Here is a 26,860-nt window from a genome sequence, read left to right as displayed (position 1 = left end):
ATATATTCGTGTTTGCTTATGCAGATTTACTTTGGCAAATGGATTTAGATATTTTTTTCACATTCCAGTAAATGTTTTCTTAAACATTTCTGTAGACTTTTCATACTGTTGAGCTACTGCATTTTGACTGACATTTTTAAATTTTATACAGGTCATATTGTTGAATTTCATGGTCCAGAAGGAACAGGAAAAACAGAAATGCTTTACCATTTAACAGCACGATGTATACTTCCAAAGTCAGAAGGCGGGCTGGAAGTAGAAGTCTCATTTATTGACACAGATCACCATTTTGATATGCTTCGACTTGTCACAGTTCTTGAGCATAGACTGTCTGAAAGCTCTGAAGAAGTCATAAAATGCTGCCTTGGAAGATTTTTTTTGGCATATTGCAGTAGTAGCACACACTTACTTCTTACACTTTATTCACTAGAAACCTTGTTTTGTAGTCATCCCTCTCTCTGCCTTTTGATTGTGGATAGCCTATCAGCCTTCTACTGGATAGACCGTGTCAATGGAGGAGAGAGCATTAACTTACAGGAGTCTACTCTAAAGAAATGTTCTCAATTCTTAGAGAAACTTGTAAATGAGTATCGCTTGGTTCTTGTTGCAACAACACAAACTTTAATGCAGAAAACCTCTAGCTCACCAGAAGGGCCTTTTGCCTTTAGACGCCCATGTGATGTGGATGTAGACTATAGACCCTACCTCTGTAAGGCATGGCAGCAAGTGGTAAAGCACAGAATATTTTTCTCCAAACAAGATGATTCTAACAGCAGCAACCAATTTTCAGTACTTTCACGTCGTTTAAAAAGTAACAATTTACAAAAACATGTTTTTATTATTGGAGAGAGTGGGGTCAAGTTTTGTTGATATACATCATAAATTAGTCTTTTACAGGATATTATGCTAATCTTTAAAGGTTTCTTTAAGGTAAAGTGATTTGATTGTAAAGTTTTAAACTCTAGAAAAACAACAGCATTTCTGTATAGAATGGATTTCTGTATGGAATGGATTTCTTTATGGAATGGATTTCTTAAACTAGCACAGTAAAACTCACACTGTTTTGTTTCTAGGATGTGGAAGATAAAGTGATATTCACAATTAAACTTTGCATTAAACTAAAAAAAACTAACATATACCTGTATCAACCTAAATAAAGTAGACTTTTGTAACTTTGTTACATTTTGGGAATTCAGGTAAGCATTTGTTTAGGAAAGTTTAAATGCATTTCTAATCTGTTATGTAATTCCTGGGAATTTGTAAAATTTCTGTAGACCTGTTTTTTCTGTATCCCAAGGGCTGAAAACAAGGATCTACCTACTCATCTGTCTTTCACACCAAAAACTGTAGAATGCAGAGCATTTTGATCTGAGTTATTTGAATTTCAAGATGGAGTTGCATCATGGCTGAGTTTCTATATAATTTTTAAAATGCAGGGAAATAAGAAACAAAGAATTCCATGAAGTTTGTTTTGAAATATTCCTCCTCCCCCCATTAAGTGCCAGATAGATGCTGAAACTATCCTAGTTGCCTCTATTTTCTTACCTATTTAGAATGTTCAGACATACCTTGACATGAACCTGGGTGGTGGTAGGGAGGATGGGGGGCATGTACCTCGAGGGGTGTACAGGGTAATGGTTGTAGTGGAGAAAGGAAGTTTTAGGAATTCTATTTATACATTTTAATACAGGAAAAGATTAAATTATTTCAATATTTTATAGTCAGATTGACCCCAACCTTCCTCTTCAATCTATGTCACAAATTCATGTCACATAATGTATCTGAGTTACTTTGTAGTGAAAGTAGAAGAGATTTATAGTACAAGGTGTCCCGAAGGTCATCATACCCAGGGAAAATGGAAAATTGTAACTAAATGTACCTTTATTTACAAAATATCCATTACAAAATTGTACAAAATATTCTCTACATCTTGGTCACCTCTTCTTAGAATTTTGTAACGAATATTTTATAAAGTTATATTTAGCTACAATTTTCAACATTTCCTATGTATGGAGACTTTAGGGGCAGCTTTTGGGACAACCTGTAGTGTTCTTACTAGTTTCCTCATTTACATGTTACCTATTCAGTTAGAACTATTGAACTGTAAATTCACTTACCTAACAATGGTGTTTTTAAGGATTTAAAAAGAATCCTGCTTAAAAACTAAGATTGACAGTAATATTCTTCATAAGGTAGGCAGAGCAGGGATAGCATATGTTATCCATGCCCTATCCCTGTGCCTTGGACTTACTCTGGTTCACCTGTAGTTTCCGGAAATCCAGGACTACTGAGGATGTCTTCTGGAGATGCCAGAGCCTGCTGAGGCTGCATGGGCTGCAGGCTGGGCACTCCCTGACCAATGAGGAGCAGAAATTGGTGTATAAATACCTTTGTTTCCTCATCTCTCAGTGAAAGGACACTGAGGGATTTCTCAGAGTGAACCCAGGAGGATGAATTCCCAGTTGCTAATAGCAATAATCTGTTCATTAGCACGTGGTTCATTGGTCCTCCAGCTCTCACCTCCCACTCTGTCAGGGGGCTGCTGGGATTATGTCTCTCATAAGCAAGAAATCCTTGTCTGGGACTGCTTTTTTTGAGGGGTAAGGAGGAATTAAACTGTCAACAGGCAGGAAAAGTCACCAGGCTAACAGCACTCCTGCAGTATTGCTCTTCAGCTCCACTACAAAATTAAAAACAATGGCACTCTAATGGCAATCAGTTACACTGGATCAGATTTCTACCATTCACATGCACATGTCCATGTGATCTCACTAAATAATAGTTTGCCTTTAAAATAAGTTTAAATATTTGGCTGTATGTAGTGGCTCACGCTCTGTAATCCCAGCACTTGGGAGGCTAAGGCAGGTAGATTTCCCAGAGCTCGTAGGTTCGGGACCAGCCTGAGCAAGAGTGAGACCCTGTCTCTAAAAATAGCTCGGCATTGTGTCAGGCGCCTGTAGTCCCAGCTACTCAGGAGGCTAAGGGGAGAGAATTGCTTGAGCCCAAGAGTTTGAGGTTGCTGTGAGCTATCACTCCACTGCACTCTACCAAGGGCAACAAAGTGAAACTCTGTCTCAAAAATAATAATAATATGTTTAAATATTTAATATTTATCCTTTTTCAGTTTATGTTTTTGTGTATTTTTATTACATACAATACATGTTAAACATAAATATTACAATTAATAAATATTTGTAATTTGGGGAAATACACTAATCTCCCCCCATCAGTGTGTGTGATTAGTAAATTGAGACTTTTGCTATACACTAGAGTACTATTCCTTTCTACTTTAATTTTAATTTTTATTTTTTTGAGGCAGTTTTATTATGTCACCCTCTATAGAGCACCATGACGTCACAACTTACAACCTCAAACTGTTGGGCTCAAGTGATTCTCTTGCCTCAGTCTCCCAAGTAGCTGGGACTACAGGCGCCTGCCACAACAACCGGCTATTTTTTGGTTGTAGTTGTCACTGTTTGGCAGGCCTGGGCTGGTTCTAACCTGTCAGCTCCAGGGTATGTGGTTGGTGCACTAGCTGCTGAGCTACAGGTGCTGAGCCCCTTTCTGCTTTTAAGAAAAGATAGGAGTATTGGTTACCTTCCCTCTCAAGTTCTGTAGTGTGTGGGACATGTGTAAAAAAAAAAAACTCAACAGTTCTTAGTGGAATTCTGTGCTTGAATATGATAGGATTTTCCATTTCTCCTTTGTATAAATGAAGTGTTAATTTAATGGACGGTTATTCACAGATTTATAACTTACTCTTTAGGAACATGATTAAAAAATAATGAACTTTCATATTAACTTAAATTATCAATTATATATTAATGTGTCAGAACAAAGACTTAGTTATCTTAAAAAGATTTGTTATCTGACATGTTGGAAGGAATTAAGAATACTGGTTAATAAAAAATTCTTTTAAACTAAAAGTCATACTAATGAGACTTTGTAACACTATAGAAATTGTAATACTTGCAAAAAGAATCACCCTTAAAGAGAAAGAGAGGCGGTACCTATGGCTCAGTGGGTAGGGCTCCAGCCCCATATACCAAGGGTGGTGGGTTCGAACCCGGCCCCTGCCAAACTGCAGAATCACCTAAGCCCAAGAGTTGGAGGTTGCTGTGAGCTGTGACATCACAGCACTCCACTGAGGGTGACAAAGTAAGACCCTGTCTCAAAAAATAAATAAATAAAACATGGCACATTGTAAGTTACATAGATAGCAAGTACCAGGGATGCTGGATAGAGCCAAAAGAATAATGGAAACGAGTGACTAACAATTTTAGAATATTTAGCCCATTTATTTATCTTACTTAAGTACGGGAAAAAAATGAAGATCATAAAATAGTTTTCTTTTTAGGGTCATTGCAAGACTGTGAAAATGCAAGTGGAAGGTAGCTCAGATGCAGATTTAATAAATGCCATCCAGAATTAAGATAGTGCTTACATATCACTGGCTTTGAACATATAGTTTCCAGTTGTTAACTACTATTATTCAAAAAGTTTTGATACAGAGTGTTATATATGCATTATCTAAGAATGAGGGTGAAATAAAGACATTTTCAAATGACTAAAAATAGACATTGCCACCAAAATTGCTTCTCTAAGGAACTTCTAAAAAAGTATATATTTCTGGGAAGAAAATTATCCTAGAAAGAAAGTCAGATATAAGAAGTAATGATGGGGCAGCGCTTGTGACTCAGTGAGTAGGGCGCTAGCCCCATATACCGAGGGTGGTGGGTTCAAACCCAGCCCCCACCAAACTGCAGCAAAAAAATAGCCAGGTGTTCTGGCGGGTGCCTGTAATCCCAGCTACTCGAGGCTGAGGCAAGAGAATTACCTAAGCCCAGGGATTTGGAGGTTGCTGTGAGCTGTGACACTACAGCACTCTACCAACAGTTATTAAGTGAGACTCTGTCTCAAAAAAAAAAAGAAGTGATGATGACTTGTAGTCCCAGCTACTTGGGAGGCTAAGGCAAGAGAATCGCTTAAGCCCAAGAGTTGGAGGTTGCTGTGAGCTGTGACGCCATGGCACTCTACCGAGGTCGGTAAAGTGAAGCTCTGTCTCTACAAAAACAAAAACCCCAAAATTGTTAAAAATAAATAAATACTACAACATAATTAAGAGGATATCTAGGGTTCATGGCTACTGCCATAGCTGCATCTCTAGTTATTCTCTCATGACGTAGCTTTTATAATCGATATTGAAGGAAAATCAACCTGACTCCTTACATTGGAAGGACAAATTACTTTTTTTTTTTTTTTGTACAGACAGAGTTTCACTTTATTGCCCTCGGTAGAGTGCTGTGGCGTCACACAGCTCACAGCAACCTCCAACTCCTGGGCTTAGGCAATTCTCCTGCCTCAGCCTCCCGAGTAGCTGGGACTACAGGTGCCCGCCACAATGCCTGGCTATTTTTTGGTTGCAGTTTGGCCGGGGCTGGGTTTGAACCCGCCACCCTCGGTATATGGGGCCGGCGCCCGGCTCACTGAGCCACAGGCACCGCCCGGAAGGACAAATAACTACTTAAGAAGTGAAAGAAAATGTTATGAGAGCCCTGCTTTGGGTCATCCACATCAGCTGCAAGTTTTCCTTTTTGTTCATGAAAGCCATGGCAGCACCCAAGGTGTTCAAACCCCAAAACTTGGAGAACAGTGTAGACCTATTGGTTATTGTGTTTAGCAATTAGACTTGCACACGGGCTGGCCCCTTGTGTGAGAACCATTTCAGCTGGTACCATCTTTTTAAGCCCACTCCAGAATTGTGACGGATATTCCCTTGACTATACTTACACCTATTCTGTAGAAGCTCTTTCGAAATCACTTAATTTTCTGCACTTTTCTGTTAATAGATTGGCTTCTTACAAAGTGCTTTTATTCTCTGTTTCACATGTTACCCACTTTCTCTGTAAAACTCTTAATAATCCTGCAATGTTACTTCCTAAAGCAACTAATGGGCTACTCCTTGACTGTTTTACTAACAGACCGAATTTACAGGAGCCACCACTGGAAAATGCTGATGTTTTCTGGTTCACTGGGAGATCATACCTAAGGAATGAGTTTGGGAAATACTGGGCCAGCTGTGCTATTGTACATCATAGAGAGCAATCCCTTACCTAAAGTAAAATCAGCACAATTAGCTGAGTTAACAGCACTCACCAGAGCATTTCAGTTTACCAAAAATGAAATTGCTAATATTTATACTGACAGCCATTACATTGTTGGTGTAGCTCATGACTTTGGAATATAATGAAAGCAGTAAGGATATTTAACCTCCTCCGGACAAACCAGGATTCTGATCTCCTAGAAGCCATCATATCATCCCCACAACACCAACACATCCCAAAGTCTCTTACTAAGATTCCTGGACATTTTAAATTTGACTCTGGAGAATGAAAGAAATCATTTTGCTTATGTGGCAGCCAAACAGGCTAGTACAACATGGAAAGAAACTATAGAAGTGACTGTATAAGACAAACTATCAAAAAGGAGCTCTGAGAAGCTCAAGGAAGAGAGTCAGGGGAAAGCTGACATAGCTAACCCAAGTGGGTCCTTCTCCCCAGCTTGTAACTTAGGGTTTGGACCAAATGCCAGACTTATTTTGCTTAAGGGACTTTAATTTCCCCTGCTGTAGCTCAGGCACTGGGGATCTGAGAAAATGATTGCTTGGGGAAAACAGTGCTGCTTTAAGCCCTTGCCTATAACTCATGTAGTTTATACAAAGTGTCCAATTTGCCCTAATCATAATCCAGGGAAGCCTCTTCATGGATCCCAAGGGCATTTTCCTTTGCCCACTGGCCTTGAAATGTTTGGCAAGTGGACTTTATCCAGTTATCTCCAGCCTAAGTTTATAAATATGTGCCGGTTATGATTTGCATGTTTTCTCATTGTGTTGAAGCATTTTTTTGCAGAAGACACACTGTGCAAGTGGTAGGAAAATATTTATTAGGGCAGATAATTCCCCCTTGGGATATTTCTTCCAAATTACATAGCAGTAAGGAAACTCATGTTATGGAAGATCTGGTCCATATTCCAGCATTTTCTTTTTTTTTTTTTTTTAATTTCTTTTTTTTTTTTTCATTTTTATTTTTATTTTTTTAATGTTTCGTGTGTGTGTGTGTGTGTGTGTGTGTGTTTCACCTCCGGCATATGGGACCGGCGCCCTACTCCTTGAGCCACAGGCGCCACCCCATATTCCAGCATTTTCATTGTGCATACCATCCCCAGTCCTCTGGATTCCTTGATCCAAGACTATTTTGTTTGTTAGTTTGTTTTCCTTCCATTGGTTCTGGTTAACCTAAGAGCAACTCCTTTGGGAAAACATCAGTCATCTGCGATGAGATAATTACGGGTTGGTTTATGAGATTGGATAGAAGGTTGTATGAACCAACCTTGTTGAAAGGAGGTATATTCTGTTACTATCAAGGTTTAACTAAACATCTCTTGCAAAGAAACAAAATTGATAAAAGACTCTCTTTACACTGTGCTTCCAGGATGGGAGGATCTAAAATATCATAGTCTCTAGGCAGGAGAGTTTATTTTTAAAAAAAAGACACTAAGCTTGGTGCCCATAGTTCAGTGAGTAGGGCTCCAGTCACATACCCTGAGGCTAGCGGGTTCAAGCCTGGTCTGGGCCTGCTAAACAACAATGACAACTCTAACCAAAAAATATCTGGGCGTTGTGGCTAGTAGTCCCAGCTACTCGGGAGGCTGAGGCAAGAGAATTGCTTAAGCCCAAGAGTTTGAGGCTGCTTTGAGCTGGACACCACAGCACTCTATGGAGGGTGACATAGACTTTGTCTCAAAAAACACAAAAAAGCACACCAGCTAATGGATTCTCTCGATCCAAGTTGGAAAGGACCTTATCAAATACTGTTTACTAATCATTATGTAATTAAACTTGAAAGAGCTGGATTCATATTTCTCATTTTAAAATGAGGCAAAACTTACTAAATGCAGAATACAAATGCCTACATACAGTAACTAAGAAAATGCCATGAAGGCTACTTTGAACAGTTTGATGAGAATATTTCAGATTGTATATGAAACCCGCACATTGTACCCCTTGATTGCACTAATGTACACAGCTATGATTTAACAATAAAAAAAAAACAAACCTCCCAACCTGTCACTGATAACAAATTTAATTAACCAGAGTACAATCACCAGGACAAAAGAAGATATCTCAGACAGTCAGCTATTCCCAAGAGTCTAAAGCAGGTCAGTACAGCATACTCAACGTCTTCACTCTTACCCTGTTAGCCACTGTGGTCCTCTATGTTAGCTGAGTCACCAAATTCCACCGAACTATTAATCTTACTCATATTAAATCTGATCAAAGATGGCTCCATGTGATGTAGAGATTATACTTTGACTCCTAATTGAATCATTGGTTCCCTATGGGATGGGCCTTTATCTCACCTTGAGCCCTAAAACCCAAATTTTTGTCATCTTCATTATTCTTTCTCCTCTTCAAAGTCGACTGTCCTGCCTACTGGCCTTCACTGAGGGAGAAACTGTCCAAATCTTTCAATCCTCAGTTTCGTCAGAAAACCTGTCAGAATGTTAGCTCTACTACCACTGTCCCGCTGTTTTCTTTGTAAGAATTAACTAACAGTCCGTAATCATCCCAGTCTATTTTACCAGCAGTTCCTAACTTTGCTGTTAGTCAAGAATCCTTGGATACCATATGTCCTCTGTTAGTCCTTACCCCTTAGCCTTCTGTCTCATTTTTCTTCTTATCCCCTCCACCCATCCACTAAAATCATTCAGATCACTGGTCAGGGTCTAACTCTTCTTCAGCCTACAGCCACCAAGTCTAAAACCTGTCTAATAGCAGCTCCATCTTTACCAGCTTCGGTAACACTGCCGTTTTTCCCCATCCCCTCACTTTTTGCCTGTCTGCAAAAAGTATGTTACCATTGAAACGACCCTTTCTTCCAAACAACCACTCTGCCAGTATCATAAGACTAATAACCTCTGTTTCCAAGGAGTATCCCCTGAGCTTCCTGTTTGCAACACCAATTTCTCCTCCACTCCATCGTCTTTGTCTTACAGTGATCTCTGCTTCAATCCTCTTCTCCAAAACATACCTCAGAATGAATCCTTATATTTTAGGAATCTATCTGGACTTAGGTGTGCCCACCCTACATTATCTTTTGTCTGTGAGGCCTGACATAACCCCAGGGCCTACAGATGTCTTGACAGCTGGTAAACAGGAGATGTCTGCCTCTTGGGATATTTAACTATGACCATTGCCATCCTACAAAGAAACCATATCCCCCAGCCCGGTTCATACTCTAGACATAGAATTGCCCTTTATTACCGACAAGTACCCCTTTGGCAACACCTTAGATTATGAAGATGACAGCTATCTATGCTCTCAAGGATGTGATTTAATGAGAGGGGTCAATCCTAGTGAATGGGCTGATTTGGGAGAATATTAGGATCCCAACTGGGGTTTGGTAGTGCTTGGAATGAATATATGATTAGAAATCTGTCTCATACTGTTAGAATTGTTCTTTCCACTGTTCAAGCTGCTAGGGCCCAACAGATCTTTAGATTCCCTTCTTTGTGTAGCCCTAGATATAATCACATTGCAGTAGATTACCTCCTCACTGCGCAAAGTTGTATTTGTACTGTCGTGAATAGCTCATCAGCACTTGGGTAAAAACCCACAGCGAGGTTGAATTGGAAGCTTCTAAAATCTTAAGATTATTTGGCTACTTACCTCTCCTATGAAATGGGAAAGATCAAAAACTTAATAAATAAATAAATAAAATCTTAAGATTACCCAAGTCCATGAAGGAGTGCTGTTAAAGGGCCCCTTTGGCTGGTTAGACTTCCAATTCTCAGGCCTTTTTTGTTTTTGAGACAGAGTCTCACTGTCGCCCTCAGTAGAGTGCTGTGACGTCACAGCTCACAGCAACCTCAAACTCTTGGGCTTAAGCGATTCTCTTGCCTTGGCCTCCCAAGTAGCTGGGACTAGGGGCACCCTCCACAACACCTGACTATTTTTTGGTTATAGTTGTCATTGTGATTTGGAAGGCAAGGGCTGGGTTCATACCCGCCAGCTCCAATGGATGTGGCTGGTGCCCTAGCCGCTGAGCCAATTCTCAGGTCTTTTTATCTGACTGCCTTTTAGCATTGGCTCCTTTTGTTTTGCCCTCCTGTTTTTAACAATCTTTATCCTACTATTCTAACATTTGGGCTCCTCTTTAAAGAGATGCTACCCTATTTTAACAGGCACCTATATGAAACCCCCACTAGAATCATACTGGCTCAATACCTTGAAACTTTATTTATTTATTTTGTTTAATCAGGCCCAGGCAAGGCTCGAACCCACCACCCATGGTGTGCAGGGCCAGCTTGCTAACTCCTGAGCAACGGTAGCCTTGAAACTTTAAATTCACCCCTAAACATGGGGTCTAACTCTGAACAGAGCTGAGAACTCTTGTTGGCTGAAAGTAACACATGCACTCTGTACCTGACTTTGGGCTTTTCTTAGCTATGTGTTTGATTCTACCTCATACCTGACAAATGAGCATTGATAAGATATTTCTTAATTGTCTTTACTTCACTAGACCTGAGTTACTTACTGTATTGTTTATTATTTTTCTAATGTTTCTAAACTGCAAATGCTGAAAAGGAAACAATTGCCACTAAAGAGGTCACAGGACCCAAAACAACACTGCAGCTTGTCCTTCTGGCAAGCACTACTTTCATGCCCTTTACAAAATTTACTGACTCAATAATATAGGATGTGGTTGTGTCTCACCCATAAATACTACCCACTGTCTCAGGGAAATTCCTATCAATGGAACTTAGAATCATAGTGGGCGATTTTGACACCTTTTAGGAATTTATAGAAGTAACAACAGAAAATCAGACAGATACTAAAGATTGAACAACTACCCATCAAGTGCAGAATACATTATTTTCAAACATGCTTATAACATTTCTTTTTAGTGATCATATACTGGCCATAAATCTATGTCAACAAAACTCAAAAGTATTGAAATCACAGAGTAAAATAACAAATTAAATCAGAAATTAGTAATAAATAATTGGAAAATTGGCATGTATTATGAAATTGTGAAATAATATTCAAAACAAATTATGGGGCTTGGTGCTGTAGCACAGTGGTTACAGCACCAGCCACGTGCACCGAGGCTAAGAGGTTCAAACCCAACTTGGGGTCAGCTAGACAACAATGACAACTGCAACAAAAAATAGCCGGGTGTTGTGGTGGGCACTTGTAGTCCAACTACTTGGAAGGCTGAGGCAAGAGAATCACTTAAGTCCAAGAGTTTGAGGTTGATGTGAGCTATGATGCCACAGCACTCTACCAAGGGCAACATAATGAGACTATCTCAAAAAAAAAAAAAAAATTGTGGATTAAAAATATCACAATGGAGCTTGGTTAACACAGTGTGACCCTATCTCAAAAAAAAAAAAGATACCACAATGGAAATTACAAAATACTTTGAACTTACTAATGAAAATTATCAAAATTAAGGAGTATGGTTAAAAAAATATTTAGGGCTGGGCATGGTGGCTCACACGTATAATCCTAGCACTCTGGGAAGCTGAGGTGGGTGGATTGCCTAAGCTCAGGGGTTCAAGACCAGCCTGAGCAAGAGCAAGATCTTGTCTCTACTAAGAATAGAAAAACAAGCCAGGCATTGTGGTGAGCACCTGTAGTCCCAGCTACTTAGGAGGCTGAGGCGAGAGGATTACTGAATTCCAGAGAGGTTGCGGTGACCTACAGTGCCACAGCAGGGCAAAAGAGACTCTGTCTGCCTCAAATAAATATATATATTTTTTATATTTTATATATATATATATATAAAAGAATTTACACAGACTCTAGTGCTCGCGCATCCCCTCCAGCCTCTGTCAAGAACTGGTGGCTGTCGAGACCCGTCCAAATCCCTGGTCTCCAGTGTGAAATAGGGCGGGCAATGCCAAGGTGCCAGGAGCCATGTGTAACCAGGACTGTGGGAATGTCATTTCCATACTGGAGGCTCTTGTGAGGAGATGAGTTGGTGAAGAGAGAGGCCGGGATGAAGATGTTGCCAGGAGTGGGCGTGTTTGGCACTGGCAGCTCTGCCCAGGTTCTGGTCCCACTACTGAGGGCAGATGGGTTCCCTATAGAGGCCCTATGGGGGAAGACTGAGGAGGAGGCGAAACAGCTTGCTGAGGAGATGAACATCATCTTCTCTACCAGCCGGACGGATGATGTCTTGCTGCATCAAGACGTGGATCTGTTGTGCACCAATATCTCCCCTCCACTCACCCTGCAGATATCTGTGAAGGCTCTAGGTATTGGGAAAAAATGTAGTTTGCGAGAAGGCAGCAACATCAGTGGATGCCTTCCAGATGGTGACAGCCTCGCGCTACTACCCACAGTTGATAGTCTCATGGGGAATGTGCTGCACTTCCTGCCAGCCTTTGTGTGCAGGAAGCAGCTGATTGCGGACCACTACGTGGGAGCTGTGATGATCTGCAACGCCCACATCTGCTCAGGCAGCCTGCTGAGCCCCAGATTGGCTGGATCTGTGACGAGCTCACGGGTGGTGGAGGCCTGCATACCATGGGCACCTATATCGTGGACCTACTAACCTACTTGACTGGCCGGGGAGCTGAGAAGGTGCATGGGTTGCTCAAGACTTTCGTGAGGCAGAACACAGCCATCCGTGGCATCCGACACGTCACCAGCGATGACTTCTGTTTCTTCCAGCTGCTCATGGGTGGGGGTGTGTGTAGCACAGTGACACTCAACTTCAACATGCCGGGTGCCTTGTGCATGAGGTCATGGTGGTGGGTTCTGCAGGACTGCTTGTCGCCTGGGGAGCAGACCTTTACGGACAGAAGAACACCACCACACAGGAAGGGCTGCCCAAGCAGGGGCCCCAGGATGTCCCACTACTCTACTTAAAGGGCATGGTCTACATGGTGCAGGCCTTGCGCCAGTCCTTCCAGGGCCAGGGGACTGCCGCACCTGGGACCGCACCCCTGTCTCCATGGCTGCCTCACTTGAGGATGGGCTGTACATGCAGAGTGTGGTGGATGCCATCAAGATGTCAAGCCGATCTGGGGAGTGGGAGACTGTAGAGGTGCTGACAGAGGAGCCGGACGCCCATCAGAACCTGTGTGAGGCTCTTCAGCAGAATAACCTCTGACCCTGCACCTGGGCTCCTTGCCACAGGGCAAAGAGACCAGAGAGGGCACCAAGAGCTATGACCTGATCAAGGGCTTAGCTGTAGCAGAAACAATGTCTTTCATTTAATGAATCAGCCAGAACCGAGTGAAGCCGAAGGTGGCCCTGGGAGACCACCCCTTCTAGCTCATTTACTCCCCAGACTTACAGGGTGGTGAGTGTTCTTGTCACCATGGCTTAGAGAGTTAGCACAGTTATGCTAGTGAGCAAGGCCATCAGAAGCTCAATTTGTGGGCTCTGAGGCCTAAGGAGAAATGACAAGAAGCCTTGTTTCCATGCCCTTCCTGGGGTGGGGCATCTCAGGAACGATGAAGGCACCAAATCATCCCTCAGGGATCCTCACCTGCTCTCCATGTGACTAGGCCCTCCAACCTCTAGGCTGACCCTTTCCTGATGGGGAGGAGAAGGGTTTTCTTTTATTAAGTGAGCTTATGGAGGCTTTTGACCTAGGGAAGAGTGCCCCTGATTTGGCAGAGAGGAGGCAAGAAAGAGGTTTAGAACATCTGATAAATGTTAATAAATAAATCAGAATATAAAAAAAAAGAATTTACAGCCTTAAACCTTTATATTACATAAGAAAGGCAAAAAAAAAAAAATGACCCAAGTAGTACTTGTTTTAAGAAAAAAATTAATAGCAAATTAATTTCCCTTTTCTCAAACAGGAGAAATGTAAGAATAAAAGAAGACATTCATAAGATAGGAAACAAATGTTGAAGATGATCAAGAATGCCAATTGCTGGCTCTTTGGAATAGCTAATAAAATTGATGACTGTGGCTAGATCAAGGAAGGCAGAGGAAAAAAGAGGCAAACACGAATCATGAGTGAAAAAGGGAACACAATTACAGATTCTACTGACTTTCAAAGATAGTAGAATAATTATGCTAGAAAGTTTTTCAAAATTGTGAAATGGGCAAAGGAATTGAAAGCATAGCTTATAAAACTAGCACAAGAAGACATTTTAAAAATCTGAATAATCAGGAGGCACCTGTGGCTCAGTGGGCATCCTGAGCCTGCTAAACAACGACAATTACAACACAACAAAAATAGCCGGGTGTTGTGGCAGGCACCTGTAGTCCCAGCTACTTGGGAGGCTGAGGCAAGAGAATCACTTAAGCCCAATATAGCTTTGCTGTGAGCTATGACACTATGGCATTCTACTGAGGGCAACATAATGAGACTCTGTCTCAAAAAAAAAAAATACATACATATATATATATGCAAGACATTTTGGGAGAAAATCACAAAGCTACATTAAAAGAAACTTTAAAGAACCTAAATGAGGGTGGCGTCTGTGGCTCAGTGGGTAGGACGCCAGTTCCATAGATCAAAGGTGGCGGGTTCAAACCCAGCCCCAGCCAAACTGCAACAAAAAATAGTTGGGCGTTAGGCGGCACCTATGGCTCAGTGAGTAGGGTGCCAGCCCCGTATACCGAGGGTGGTGGGTTCAAACCTGGCCCTGGCCAAACTGTAACAAAAAAATAGCCAGGTGTTGTGTCGGGCGCCTGTGGTCCCAGCTACTTGGGTGGCCGAGGCGAGAGAATCGCCTAAGCCCAGGAGCTAGAGGATGTTGTGAGCTGTGATGCCATGGCACTCTACTGAGGGCAACAAAGTGAGACTGTGTCTCTAAAAAAAAAAAAATAGTTGGGCATTGTAGCAGACGCCTATAGTCCCAGCTACTCGGGAGGCTGAGGCAAGAGAATCACTTAAACCCTACATAGCTTCACTGTGAGCTATGACGCTATAGCACTCTAACAAGGAAGACATAATGAGACTCTGTCTCAAAAAAAAAAAATATATATATATATATATATATGCACATACACAAGACATTTTGGGAGAAAATCACAAAGCTATATTAAAAGAAACTAAAGAACCTAAATGAGGGTAGCGCCTGTGGCTCAGTGGGTAGGATGCCAGCTTTGTATACCAAAGGTGGCAGGTTCAAACACGGCCCTAGCCAAACTGCAACAAAAAGTAGTTGGGATTGTAGTGGATGCCTATAGACCCAGCTACTCGGGAGGCTGAGGCAAGAGAATCGCCTGAGCCCAGGAGTTGGAGGTTGCTGTGAGCTGTGATGCCACAGCACTCTACCCAGGGCGATACAGTGAGACTCTGTCTCTAAAAACAAAAAAAGAAAAGAAAAATAACAGTTCCTAAACACTGACCATTTTCTTTTTTTTTTTTTTTTTTGTAGAGACAGAGTCTCACTTTATGGCCCTCAGTAGAGTGCCGTGCCCTCACACAGCTCACAGCAACCTCCAACTCCTGGGCTCAAGCGATTCTCTTGCCTCAGCCTCCCGAGTAGCTGGGACTACAGGCGCACACCACAACGCCCAGCTATTTTTTGGTTGCAGTTCAGCCCGGGCCGAGTTTGAACCCACCACCCTCGGTATATGGGGCCGGCGCCTTACCGACTGAGCCACAGGCCCTGCCCAACACTGACCATTTTCAATTACCTTTGAGAAAGTATAGCCATCGCTTCCTTTGGGGGCACAGAACAATTTGTTCACGTCCATTCATTCTGAGCCCATATGTGGCTGGTCACGGAAGGCTTGGGGGGCGGAGTGTGGCGGTCACAGGAGGAGACGCAGGCTTCATGCTTCAGGTTGGCAGACGCCTGCAGCTGGGTGTGCACTTCCCAGCCTCTGCACTTGGTACACACATGAGCCAGGGACCTGCGGCGAGGCTGTGCTCAGTGCTGACCCTGAAAAGGCGATTTCAACGTTTTCTTTCTCCAAAAGCTGTTGCTGGCACAGTGGGAAACTCCCCTTCTCCCTTTCCTTCTCACATTTTATAAAGAACTATACTTATTCGGTTTACACCGACCACATTGCGGAATCTTGAAATCTCACTGTGTCACATCAGATAAGAGAGCACTTGGGATCCCTGGGACAGTGACCTGAAGGGCTGCGTTGGCCCCGCCCAGCTGCTAACATGTGTACTAAAAATGTTGATCCTTCAGACATACAGGGAGAGAATAGATAGAATTACTTTAATATTTAGAAATAAGTTTTAAAAAACCAGAAGTGCAACCTACAACTTCACACGGCATAAATGGAAAACAAGCAGAGTGACTGAGTATGGGATGGTTGCTCATGCACTTGTTCTCTGACACTCAGCTCATCAGAGATGTATTTTGTTAATGCCAATTCATGCTCAAGAAGCCCTTACTTTTGTAACGACATCTCCTCCCCTCAGAGGGCGATGACCTGTGAACCAGCCCCTTTCAGGATCATCGTCTCCTCCACCTCAGTTGCCGAGTGGGCTGTGAAACTGTCTGTGTGTCCTTGCAGATGTGGACGTAGGAGGCCACCACTGTTTGGTAGCACCTGGGAAGAAAGCCTTCCCCTCAGCCTGTGCCTTACGCTGTGGCTGCATGTTATAGTTCAGTGGAATTACACACCCCAGGTGTGACCTCTGAAGTTGAACATACAGGGCACAATGGTATTTCTTCCTTATAAAGAAGGGAAACCATTCAAGCATCCAGTGCCCGATGTGGGCTCAAGGACAGAGGGAGGCTGCTGGGTGCACCCCCCTGGCTCCACCAGCCCTTGCATGTATTTTTAAGTTATTACCCTGCTTCTTACATTCTGTGCCCTCTTCAGCAGTCTTAAGCAGTGTTTTCTGCAGGTTTGTTACTCTTTTCCATAACAACGTTTGTGGGACTATTTCTAATTCACTGCTTGTGATCTTCTGCCCATTGAAAAAGAGCTAATCCAGGTTGTTTGAATTGTATGTAGAAACAGGCATAGAAACAGCCATTTGAGGAAATAGTCTGGCAGCTCCTCAGAGCTCAGAGCTCCTCATGGCCCAGCAGGCCCCTGTTAGGTACAGATGTGCAGGAGAAATGAAGACACATGTTCACACAGAACTTGTACGGGAATGTTCACAGCAAGTACTGCGTACCGGGGCCTAGACTTGGACACAACCACCCGCCCATCGATCGGTGAAGGGTACACAAAACAAACAGTGTCTGTCATTACAGAGGGGTGGTGTTCAGTGTACTGGACTGTCCAGGAGTCAGTCTGCCCTCAGCTGGGGGCCCAGGCTCTTCCCACCTGCAGCCCCATCACAGCACCAACACCCTCGGGGCCACGCCTGGGGCTTCGAGATATTCCTGTAATCTCAGAGATAGCTCACGTCAACTTGCAATGTGGCTGGTGGGCGAGTAAAGCCCTCTTCAATTTTTCTCTAAGACAAGAAGAATTTGAATTAAAAAAAAAATTCTTTATAAAGGCAAAGATGGAGATGAAGATCAAGATGAGTGAAGAGATAGAGCAGGAGGAGGAAGAATAGTATCAATTTTGTATGAACTCTTTCAGAGAATAGTAAAAGAGGGTCAGACTCCAGTTCATTTTATCAGACTACCAAAGCTATGATACCAAAACTATTGAGTAGGCATTACAAGAAAGGAAAACTGCAAGCCAGTCTTACTTATGATTGTATATGCAAAAATAGCAAACAAAATCTTGGCAAACTGGGGCAGCACCTGTGGCTCAGTCAGGAGGGTGTCAGCCCCATATACCGAGGGGTGGCGGGTTCGAACCCAGCCCCGGCCAAACTGCAACCAAAAAAAAAATAGCTGGGCATTGTGGCGGGTGCCTGTAGTCCCAGCTACTTGGGAGGCTGAGGCAAGAGAGTTGCTTGGGCCTAGGAGTTGAAGGTTGCTGTGAGCTGTGATGCCACGGCACTCTACCAAGGGTGATAGAGTGGGACTCTCTCTAAAAAAAAAAAAATCTTGGCAAACAGAATTTAACAAAATATAGATAGGACACTGTATTATGGTCCAAGATGGATTTACCCCAGTAACACAAGATTGGTTTAACATTAGAATATCAATTGATACAGTTTGCTGCATAAACTAGGTAAGAGGAGTGAAAGTCATAAAATCATTTCAAGTGACACAAAAATATTTGAGAGAATTCAGTATTTATATGATAATGCCATATAGAATAGAGAATAATGTGTCATTAGATGCAGAAAAGCTTTTATTTTATTTATTTATTTTTTGAGATAGTCTTATTATGTCACCCTTGGTAGAGTGCTATGACATCACAGCTCACAGCAACCTCAGACTCTTGGGCTTAAGCGATTCTCTTGCCTCAGCCTCCAGAGTAGCTGGGATTATAGGTGCCCCACCACAATGCCTGGCTATTTTTTGGTTGTAGTTGTCATTGTTTGGCAGGCCTGAGCTGGGTTTGAACCCGCTACCCCTGGTGTATGTAGCTGGCTCCCTAACCATTGAGCTATAGACCCTGAGCCCAGAAAAGCTTTTAATAAAATTCATCACCTTAGAATAGCCGGGCGTTGTGGCGGGTGCCTGTAGTCCCAGCTGCTCGGGAGGCTGAGGCAAGAGAATCACATAAGCCCAGGAGTTGGAGGTTGCTGTGAGCTGTGCGCAAGGCCACAGCACTCTACAGAGGGCCATAAAGTGAGACTCTGTCTCTACACAAAAAAAAAAATTCATCACCTTAGCTGAGCTTGGTGGCTTCTGCCTGTAATTCTAGCACTCTGGGAAGCTGAGGTAGGAGGATCACTTGAGTTCAGGAGTTTGAGACCAGCCTGAACCCCATCTTCTATCAAAAATAGAAAAAATTAATTGGGCATGATGGTGTACTTCTCAGGAGGCTCCTGAGGAGGCTGAGGCAGGAGGATCGCTTCAGCCCCTAAATTGAGTTATATTGCAGTGAGCTATGATGACGTCACTGCATTCTAGCCTGGGTGACAGAGACTCAAAAAAAAAAAAAATTCACATCTGGGTGGCGCCTGTGGCTCAGTTGGTAAGGCGCCGGCCCCATATACCGAGGGTGGCAGGTTCAAACCCGGCCCTGGCTGAACTGCAACTAAAAAATAGCTGGGCGCTGTGGCGGGCGCCTGTAGTCCCAGCTACTCAGGAGGCTGAGGCAAGAGAATCTCTTAAGCCCAGGAGTTGTAGGTTGCTGTGAGCTGTGTGATGCCATGGCACTCTACCGAGGGCCAGAAAGTGAGACTCTGTCTCTACAAAAAAAAAAAATTCACATCTTTTCATGGTAATAATTCTCCTGAAGTGCAAGGTAATTCCCTTAAATTGAAAAAGGTATATTCAAAAATCCCACGAGAAACATTATTAATGACATTTCTCAGCCAAGCACAGTGGCTCACACCTGTAATCCTAGCACTCCAGGAGATTGAAGCAGGAGGATTGCTTGAGCTCAGAAGTTTGGAGACAAGCCTAAGCAAGAGCAAAACTCCATCTGTACCTAAAATAGAAAAAGTCAGTTAGGCTGTTGTGGTGGGCGCCTGTATTTCCACCTACTCAAAAAGTGGAAGCAGGAGGATTGTTTGAGCCCAAGAGTCTGAGGTTGCAGTGAGCTAGGCTTACACCACTGCACTCTCGCTTAGTGCAACAGAGTCAGACTCTGTCTCAAAAAAAAAAAAAAAAATAGCTGGGTGTTGCGGCAGGTGCCTGTAGTCTTGAGAGCCTGAAGCAAGAGAATCACTTGAGCCCAAGAGTTAGAGGTTGCTGTGAGCTGTGATTTCACAGCACTCTGCTGAGGGCAACCACAAAGTCAGACTCTGTCTCAAAAAAAAAAAAAAAAAAATGTGGGGTGGTGCCTGTGGCTCAAAGGAGTAGAGCACTGGCCCCATATGCCAGAAGTGGCAGGTTCAAACCCAGCCAAAAAACTACCAAAAAACAAAAAAATGTGGTATATATACACGATGGAAAATGAGTTAGTCAATAAAAAAGAATAAAATCATGTCTTTTGTAGCAACATAGAGGGAATTGCAGGCCGTTATCTTAAATGAAGCAGCTTGCACACAGACAAATATCACATATTCTCACTCGTATGTGGAAGCTAACTAACGCACACACGTGCAGGTGGCAGGAGGAAAGATTGAAGAACTGGAAGTGGGGAGGGAGTGAATGATGAGAAGTTACTAATGAGTGTAGTGTATGGTATTCTACTGTCAGTACACTAAAAGCCCTTACTTAAACTTTAAGCTATGTGTGTGTGTGTGTGTGTCAGTGTAACATTTGTACCCTGTACATTTATATAATTTTTTAAAAACATCATAGTACATGGAAATTCATGTTCATTTATAAACAGATTATTAAAATTAAGAGTTTAGCAAATTTGCAAGTTAAAAAATCAATGCTTATATTTTTCTAAGTACCAACAACAGAATTTTTTAAATGGAATTAATATATAATTTTTGGGTTTTTTTTTTGTTGTTTTTTTTTTTGTAGAGACAGAGTCTTACTTTATGGCCCTTGGTAGAGTGCCATGGCATCTCACAGCTCACAGCAACCTCCAACTCCTGGGCTTAAGCCATTCTCTTGCCTCAGCCTCCTGAGCAGCTGGGACTACAGGCGCCCGCCACAATGCCCAGCCATTTTTTTGGTTGCAGTTCAGCTGGGGCCAGGTTTGAACCCGCCACCCTCGGTATATGGGGCCGGCGCCTTACCAACTGAGCCACAGGCGCTGCCCAATATATAATTTTTAATATATAAAGTTTTTAGAAATTAACAGGCTGAACACGGTGGCTCACGCCTGTAATCCTAACCTTCTGGGAGGCCAAGGTAGGTGGATTGCCTGAGGTCACAGGTTACAAACCAGCCTGAACCAGAGCAAGACCCCATCTCTAAAAATAGCCAGGCATTGTGGCGGATGCCTATAGTCCCAGCTACTTGGGAGGTTGAGGTAAGAGAATCTCTTGAGCCCAAGAGTTTGGGGTTGCTGTGAGCTATGATGCCATGGCACTCTACCAAGGGTGGCAAAGTGAAACTCTCTCTCAAAAACAAAAAGAAAAGAAATAAATCTAATAAAAATATGCAAGATAGGCTTGGCACCCGTAGCTCAGTGGTTAGGGCACTGGCCACTTGCACTGGGGCTGGCAGGTTCGAACCCAGCCCGAGCCTACTAAACAACAATGACAATTACAACAACAAGAACCAAAATAGCCGGATGTTCTGGTGGGCGCCTGTAGTCCCAGCTACTTGGGAGGCTGAGGCAAGAGAATCCCTTAAGCCCAATATAGCTTTGCTGTGAGCTGTGATGCCATAGCACTCTGCCGAGGGCGACATAATAAGACTGTCTCAAAAAAATATGTATATATACATATATATATATATATATGCAAGACATTTTGGGAGAAAATCACAAAGCTATATTAAAAGAAACTGAGCAGTGCCTGTGGCTCAAAGGAGTAGGGCACTGGCTCCATATGCCAGAGGTGGCAGGTTCAAATCCGCCTCAGCCAAAAATTGCAAAAAATAAAAAAATATATTAAAAGAAACTTTAGGGCAGCGCCTGTGGCTCAAGGAGTAGGGCGCAGGTCCCATATGCCGGAGGTGGCGGGTTCAAACCTAGCCCCGGCCAAAATAAAAAAAAAAAAGAAACTTTAAAGAACCTGAATGAGGGCGGTGCCTATGGCTCAGTGGGTAGGGCACTGGCCCCATATACCTAGGGTGGCGGGTTTGAACCTGACCCCAGCCAAATTGCAACAAAAAAATAGCTGGGCATTGTGGCAGATGCCTGTAGTCTCAGCTACTTTGAAGGCGGAGGCAAGAGAATCTCCTAAGCCCAAGAGCTGGAGGTTGGTGTGAGCTGTGACTCCATGGCACTCTACCGAGGGCAACAAAACGAAATTGTCTCTGAAAAAAAAGAACTTAAATGAGAGTGGTAGCATCTTTATGATTGACAGACTCAATGATTATATAAAGATGTCGATTCTGTGACTGAGAAATCTATCCGTGAAATTGCCTTCAGAATCCTAACCGAATTATTTGTTTTTGCTTTGCTTTGCAACTGATTGTTTAAATTTGGTAGAGTGAGGAGCCAAGAATACCCAAGTCCCATGCAGCAGCTCAGGTCCTCCAGGAGGCAGAAGCCAAAATGTTAGAAATACATGTTGTGAAAGAGAAGAGGGAGCAAAATTAGGTAGGAAAGCCTCCAAGTCTGAGAGCTGTGCCAGGAAGGAGATAGGAAGAACTGGAAAAAAGAACTTGAGACTGACAAGACAGCTGGGAAAGTCTTGACCTGACGAGTGAGAAGACCTTTGCAGAGATTGTCTATGGAGGAGTCCCACTCTGGGCAGAAAAGGCCAGGCCCTAGATCCCCTCCTTGCTTAGGCACTGGTTAGCTGCCTGAGGGGGACCTCAGCTCAAATGCTGCAGAGGCGCGATAGCTGGAGGCAGTCAACTAACTCATTCTCACAGGGAGATCTAAGCAGAGCATTCCTATGGCTGCCGTATGTTCTTAAAGACTGAAGTGGGGAGACTTACCCTATTCTATGTAAATTTAGATCACATAGCCAAAATAAGAGAGTCTGATATTGGTAAAAGGATAAACATCCCAAAGGCCTCATCACCCCAAAACAAAAGAAAAGGAAAAACAAGTAGACCAGAATATATAGAGTTTCAGAACAAACCCATCCAAACACATGTATGAATCCGTATAAATATAATTATTTGCTTATTTGTTTTTAAGGCAGAGTCTTATTGTTGCCTAGCTAGAATGCAGTGCCCTCAGCCTAGCTAACAGCAACCTCAAACTCAGGCTGAAGCCATCCTCCTGCCTCAGCCTCCCACTATTAGGGTCTACAAGCTGGGACTACAAGCACCAGCCACCACTGCCAGCTAATTTTTTTATTTTTAGTAGAGATGGGGTCTCTCTCTTGTTAAGGCTGGTCTTAACCTCCTGACCTCAACCAATCCTCCTGCCTTGGCCTCCCAAAGTGCTGGGATTACAGGTGTGGGCCACGTGACAGGCCAATATATTTCTGAACTACCAAGTCATTATGGAAAGGATGTACTGTTTAAATGATTGTAGGATATGAATGAAACAATCTTTAGATAACACCATGTTTTTTGCTTTTAACAAAACTGCAGCAGTGGATAATGATACAAATTTAAAAGCAAAACATTAAAAACTACAGAAATTTTTTTTTGTTTGTTTTTGGTTTTGTTTTTGTGGTTTTTGGCCGGGGCTAGGTTTGAACCCGCCACCTCTGGCATATGGGACCGGCGCCCTACTCCTTGAGCCACAGGCGCCGCCCAAAAGACTACAGAAATTAAGCTGAGTGCAGTGGCTCATGCCTGCAATCCTAACATGTTGGGAGGCCAAGGCAGGAGAATTGCATAAGGCCAGGAGTTCTCAAAAATATATAAATATATACACTACAGAAATTTATATGTGAGTGTATATTTGTGATTGTGGAGTAGGGAAGAATTTTTTTTTATATGGTCTCACTCTGTTGCCCGGGCTGGAATGCAGTGGTGCTCACTGCTCACGGCAACCTCAAACTCCCGGGCTCAAATGATCCTCCTGCTTCAGTCTTCTCAGTAGCTGGAAATACAGATGCATACTATCATGCGAGGCTAATTTTTGTGTTGTTTTTTTTTATGGCTGGCGCCTTAGCCACTTGAGCTACAGTTGCTGAGCCTTATTTTTTTTAGAGACAAGAGTCTCACTTTGGTCTCACTTTGTCACCCTCAGTAGAGTGCTGTGACATCACAGCTCACAGCAACTTCCAGCTCTTGGGCTTAGGTGATTCTCTTTGCCTCAGACTCCCAAGTAGGTGGGGCTACAGGTGCCCACCACAATGCTCAGCTATTTTTGGTTGCAGTTTGGCCAGCGCGAGTTTTGAACCCGCCATCCTTGGTATATGGGGCCAGCGCCCTACTCACTGAGCCACAGGCAACGCCCACGTGGCTAATTTTTCTATGTTTTGTAGAGACAGTGTCTTGCTGTCTCCCAAAGCTTTGGGATTAGAAACATGAGCCATTGTGCCCAGCTGGAAAGTACTTCTTAAAACAGACACAAAGAGCAATCATAATGGAAAAGGGATAAATCTGACTACATTAATACTTAGAACTTTTACTCATCAAAGGTACCATAAACAAAATGAAAAGATAAGCTACAAACTGCATGTATACTTGCAACTAATATGAACAAAAAAATGTTTAATATTCAACAAAAAACATAGCATGTGAGCAAGAGCGAGATCCCATCTTTAAAAAAAAAAATAGCTGGGTGTTGTGGCAGGTGGGACCTATAGTCCCAGCTGTTTGGGAGGCTGAGACAAGAGAATCACTTGAGCCCAAGAGTTTGAGGTTGCTGTGAGCTGTGATGTGACAGCGCTCTAATGAGGGCAACAGAATAAGACTCAAAAAAAAAATCATAGCGTGTATGTTCTTTTTTTTTTTTTAAGAGACAGTCTCACTTTGTCGCCTCTGGTAGAGTGCCGTGGCATTAGAGGTCACAGCAACCTCCAGCTCTTGGGCTTAGGTGATTCTCCCGCCTCAGCCTCCCGAGTAGCTGGGACCACAGGCACCCGCCACAATGCCTGGCTATTTTTTTTTTTTTTTTTTTTTGCAGTTTGGCTGGGGCTGGGTTTTTACCCGCCACCCTTGGTATATGGGGCTGGCGTCCTATTCACTGAGCCACAGGCACTGCCCAGCGTGTATGTTCTTATAAGTGTGTGTATATATGTACACATAAAAGAAAAAGTAAGTAGAAAAACGGTCAAAAGACATTCAGAAGCTGGGAGCAGTAGCTCAAGCCTGTAATCCTAGTACTCTGGGAGGCTAAGGCGGGTGGATTGCCTGAGCTCATAGGTTTGAGACCAGCCTCAGCAAGTGCAAGACACCATTTCTAAAAATAGCCGGGCATTGTGGTGGGTGCCTGTAGTCCCAGCTACTTGGGAGGCTGAAACAAGAGAATCTCTTGAGCCCAAGAGTTTGAGGTTTCTGGGAGCTGTGAAGCCACAGCACTCAATCCTGGGCAACTGAGTGAGACTCTGTCTCAAAAAAAAAAAAAAAAAAAAAAAGGACATTCAGAGACATTTTACAGAAATTGTAAAAGAAAAAAAACTGAGACCTGAACTCTTCAGCAATTGATAGTGTAAATTAGGATCTCAGTATGATGTCATCTTATACACAAGTGGATGACAAATGTAAAGGCTGATAGTACCAAGTACTGAAGAAGTTGTGCTGCAAAGAGATTCCAGCTCCATGCTGGTGGGTGTGTAAAACCATGATACTACAAGCCCTGGGGAAACCAATTTGGTACTGTTTTGGGTTTTTTTGTTTTGGTTTGGTTTTGAGGCAGTCTTTTTTTATTACCCTCGGTAGAGTGCTATGGCATCATAGCTCACAGCAACCTCAAACTCTTGGGCTCCAATGATTCGATTACCCCAGCCTCCCAAGTAGCTGAGACTACAGGTGCCCACCACAGTACTCAGCTGCTTTTAGAGTCTTGTTCTGGCTCAGGCTGGCCTAGAACTTCAGCTTAGGCAGTCCACCCGCCTTGGCATCCCAGAGTGCTAAGATTACAGGCAAGAGCCACTGTGCCTGGCCTTGGCACTGTTTTTTAAAGTTAAATGCACATGTACCCTTTAACCTGGCATATAACCTTGAAAAATTCTTGCTCATATGCCTGAGGAAGAATGTAGAAATATATTTACATTAGCATTGTTTACAAAAGTAAAAGCTGGAATCAACTAAGATGTCTGTTCACAATACAGCAGATAAGCGAGTGGTAGTATATTTAACAAAGCACTCAATAGCATTAAAAATGAATGCCCTATGGCAAGGAGCATAAATGTTAGATAAATCTTAGAAACATGCTGAATTTTTTAAAAGAATGCCTTCAATATGATTGCTTTTTTTGATAGCTTTATCATGATACCATTCACATACCATAAAATTCACTCAAGTATAGTTAGGTTTAGAATATGTTGGAAAAAGAAAAATATATATATACTATTTGGTGTCAAATTGTACAGCTTTTAATTTTAGAGCATTGTCATCACCCCATAAGGAAACCCCATGCTTTCCAGGACGGTGGCTCACACCTGTAATCCTAGCACTTGGGGAGGCCGAGGAGGGCGGATTGCCTGAGCTCATAGGTTCAAGACCAGCCTGAGCCAGAGTGAGACCCTGTCTCTAAAAATAGCCAGGTTGACTCAGCACCCATAGTTCAGTGGTTAGGGTGTGAGCTACATACACCAGGGCTGGTGGGTTTGAATCTAGCCAGGGCCTGCTAAAACAACAATGACAACAATAACAAAAAAAAAAAAAAAATAGCTGGGTGTTGTGGCGGGCACCTGTAATCCCAGCTACTTGGGAGGCTGAGGCAAAAGAATCGCTTAAGCCTGAGAATTTGAGGTTTCTGTGAGCTGTGATGCCATGGCACTCTACAAAGGGTGGGTGACATAGTGAGACTTTGTCTCAAAAAAATTAATTAATTAATTAAAAATAAAAATTGCCAGGTGTTGTGGTAGGCATCAATAGTCCCAGCTACTTTGGAGGCTGAGGCAAGAGAATCGCTTGAGTCCGAGAGTTTGAGATTGCTGTGAGCTATGACGCCACGGCATTACCTAGGGTGACAAAATGAGACTCTGTCTCAATTTAAAAAAAAGAAACCCGGGTGGTGCCTGTAGCTCAGTCAGTAAGGCGCCCACCCCATATACCAAGGGTGGTGGGTTCAAACCCGGCCCCCGCTGACCTGCAACCAAAAAATAGCCAGGCATTGTGGCAGGCGCCTATAGTCCCAGCTACTTGGGAGGCTGAGGCAAGAGAATTGATTAAGCCCAGGAGTTGGAGGTTGCTGTGAGCTGTGTGAGGCCACGGCACTCTACTGAGGGCCATAAAGTGA

At 43.0% G+C, this 26,860-nt stretch overlaps 1 protein-coding gene and 1 pseudogene across 3 annotated transcripts in view; both read left to right on the top strand.

The window, feature by feature from the left end:
- XRCC2 (X-ray repair cross complementing 2) overlaps nt 1-26,860 on the top strand; it is a 132,971-nt gene that overhangs the window by 28,622 nt on the left and 77,489 nt on the right. The window contains exon 3 of one of the 3 annotated variants that reach the window (XM_053553975.1): nt 152-2,169. The exons of the other annotated variants lie outside the window; for them this stretch is intronic. Coding sequence (XP_053409950.1) covers nt 152-870 — 719 coding nt within the window. The 3' untranslated portion in view covers nt 871-2,169. Of the gene's footprint in view, nt 1-151; nt 2,170-26,860 lie in introns of those variants that run through there. 3 annotated transcript variants of the gene reach the window in all.
- Nucleotides 12,063-13,382, top strand: LOC128560376 (glucose-fructose oxidoreductase domain-containing protein 2-like; annotated as a pseudogene).

This window comes from Nycticebus coucang, chromosome 11 (assembly GCF_027406575.1).
Source record: "Nycticebus coucang isolate mNycCou1 chromosome 11, mNycCou1.pri, whole genome shotgun sequence".
NCBI classification, from domain to species: Eukaryota; Metazoa; Chordata; class Mammalia; order Primates; family Lorisidae; genus Nycticebus; species Nycticebus coucang.
Note: the sequence above shows the minus strand (reverse complement) of the source record. Positions and strands in the feature narration are given on the sequence as shown.